The sequence below is a fragment of the Hemibagrus wyckioides genome, linkage group LG05 (assembly GCF_019097595.1).
Source record: "Hemibagrus wyckioides isolate EC202008001 linkage group LG05, SWU_Hwy_1.0, whole genome shotgun sequence".
Classification (NCBI taxonomy): domain Eukaryota; kingdom Metazoa; phylum Chordata; class Actinopteri; order Siluriformes; family Bagridae; genus Hemibagrus; species Hemibagrus wyckioides.
In genome coordinates this window covers 29,271,759-29,274,258 of record NC_080714.1, presented here as the reverse complement: position 1 = coordinate 29,274,258, position 2,500 = coordinate 29,271,759, and the positions used below count along the sequence as shown (strand labels likewise).

Here is a 2,500-nt window from a genome sequence, read left to right as displayed (position 1 = left end):
TCAAAAGATCTGCATGAAGATGTTACGTATCGTCCACTGAAGACTTCATCATCACCCAGGAGTCCAGCAGTGCTGGAGATTATGCAAGCTGGACTTTCCTCTGCAAGCCATCAGTCTTTATTTCGTGGTGTTGGTGAGACAGACACTAAAACTGGGCGTTCCTTGAGTTTGAGCTCATTCATAAAAATTCAGGCCACGCCCACACGCAGGCGGGCGTTTTTGAACACAGTTTTTTTCTTTTGAGTTTTGACTTCTTTCCACAAAAAAATAAAAACTTCTTTCATTTTAGATGCTTGCTGTACGGCTGGAGCTCAGTGTGTGTGTGCGCGTGCGCGTGCGCGTTTCAAAGCTCTTTGTATCGGTGTGGGCGGGGCCTGAGTGACATGCAAAAAATCGATGTATCTTTGCGTTTCTTTAATGAGTCAGATTTCAGTTCAGTGAGTAAGCGTTATATATAAACATAAACATAAATATTAATAAATATAAATAAAAAAATATAAAAGTTATATTACAAAGATGATCGCTGCATGCCTGTAAGCGTCACGTGTGCCATTGTCACGTCATCACCCAGCTGGCTGTATAACTGCTTTGTTTATTTATTTATTTATTTATTTGTTTATCTATCTATCTGTTTATTTCCTTGAACAGGGATGTTTATAGATTATTTTATTGTCTCTTCTTCAATCGCGCTCGTGTCCTGGAACACCGTCTCTCTCTGTGGAATGTGTACTGTGACTGCCATCGTGTGGTCTGTCTCTGTAACTGCATCTCAATAATAAAACGATAATAAAATGAACTGCGACGCGAGCAGCACTTCGGTTTGATAGCCTTTATTGTGAATGCTGTGTGTGTGTGATATATGAGGATGGTCACAGTAATTATTTCTGTCACGTTTCTGCTCAGAACCTTCATGCTTTGTTCTCATGTGTAATTATTCTCAGCACACAGAAAAGAGCTCTGCTTTTAATCTATCTGGTCTGGATGAAGAACTTTCCCCAGGAACAGAGGAATGTTGACCTCCTCGTTAAACACCAGCAGGACGAACGGACGCATGGCGTTGAAATTGGTGAAGGAGCGAGAGTACGAGACGCTGCTGCCAGCCGCAGCTTCCACGCCTTTCTCCGTCAGGGAGAGGAACGCGCAGTGCCGAGCTTCACTCAGAGGCATGGAGCTGCTCTGGTCAATCATTCCACACAGGTTAGGGTCAGAAAATAATTCTTGCAGACCTGAGGAAAGACAGATCAGTAAAAAAGTGTGAGGGAGAGATGGAGATATTTGTATAACATGGTTCTGTACAGTGAGCGCTCTCTGACCGAGTTTCTTCAGCAGCTTGAAGAGATTGGTGTTGACCAGCAGCTTCACTTTCGGCAGCGAGACTTCAGACTGCGTGGGAACCACGGTGGCCATCTCCTTCACCATTGCTCTGATGTTAGTGTCGGTCAGCTGGGCCTCCAAGGTCTGCAGCCCTTTTTCACCCTCAGAAGCGGGCAGCAGGATGTACAGACTGTTCTTCCCCGTCAGAGTGAATTTGCCCACCTGAAGGACGAGTGTGTGTTTCTGTTAAAGACTCAGATTTAATCATGTACACACACACACACACACACACACATACACACACACACACTGCATCCCAGACCTCCAAAAGAGAGAGGAAGAGAGAGTGAAAGAGAGGATAGATGGACAGATTGGTGGATGGACAGATGGATGGATGGATAGACGGATGGATAGATAAATGGATGGATGCAGGGGCGGACTTAGTGATTTGGGGGCCCTAAGCGATTCCAGGTATGGGAATCTCGCACATGTGCATTACGATAGGAACATTCCACTATTCATGAATCATGGGGGGGCCCGCATTTGAAAAGATGTAATAATAACGTTAAAATCTTAATGGTTATAGACAGACCACACAATATACGATAGAAAAGTAATAAGTACTATATTATTTATATAGGCTTCTTGGAATTGGTCGGGGCCTCCTAATTCCCTGGGGCCCTAAGCGGCTGCTTACCTCGCTTATTGGTTAAGTCCACCCCTGGATGGATGGGCAGATGGATGGAGGTATGTATGGATAAATGGATGGATGGGTGTATAGATGTATGTATGGATAGATAGATGGATGGATGAACGGATGTAAGTATGGATAAATGGATGGATGGATGGAGTGGAATTCAGAAAAACTAGAATATTTTATGAACAGGGTGAGACTGGACAGTGTGCCGTACTGAAACCTGTGGAATGTAAATAGTCCCTGAATGGTGGAGTAAGATGGAGATGGCACCAGAGGATGAGGAAATGAGAAAGAACGAGACACTTGGAGCCGGTGATGAAGCTTGGGAATCAGACGATGATCAGAAGGTACAACAGGACACTGAGGAATAGTGAAGCTAGGGGACGGAGAGAACCTGGACAACACAGACTAATGAATCTAGAACATACAGAACAATAATAACTCAGGAGAAGAGAACAAGTGGAATCTAGATGGAGAGAGTGAAGGAGA

The 2,500-nt window shown here is 44.2% G+C and overlaps 2 protein-coding genes across 5 annotated transcripts in view; one reads left to right on the top strand and one right to left on the bottom strand.

Annotated features, from left to right (window-relative positions):
• The window catches only part of doc2d (double C2-like domains, delta), a 37,538-nt gene extending 36,731 nt beyond the window's left edge, over nt 1-807 (top strand). For all 4 annotated transcript variants that reach the window (XR_009204596.1, XM_058390069.1, XM_058390068.1 and 1 more), the window contains one exon: nt 1-807. This exon is cut by the window's left edge. The gene's annotated coding sequence lies outside the window, so the exon portion shown is untranslated.
• Nucleotides 808-814: 7 nt separating this feature from the next.
• The window catches only part of serping1 (serpin peptidase inhibitor, clade G (C1 inhibitor), member 1), an 8,253-nt gene continuing 6,567 nt past the window's right edge, over nt 815-2,500 (bottom strand). Inside the window, exons 9-10 of the mRNA XM_058390067.1 lie at nt 1,314-1,536; nt 815-1,226 (exon numbers count right to left, since the gene is read on the bottom strand). Of these exons, the coding sequence (XP_058246050.1) occupies nt 964-1,226; nt 1,314-1,536 (486 nt within the window). The 3' untranslated portion in view covers nt 815-963. The remainder of the gene's footprint in view (nt 1,227-1,313; nt 1,537-2,500) is intronic.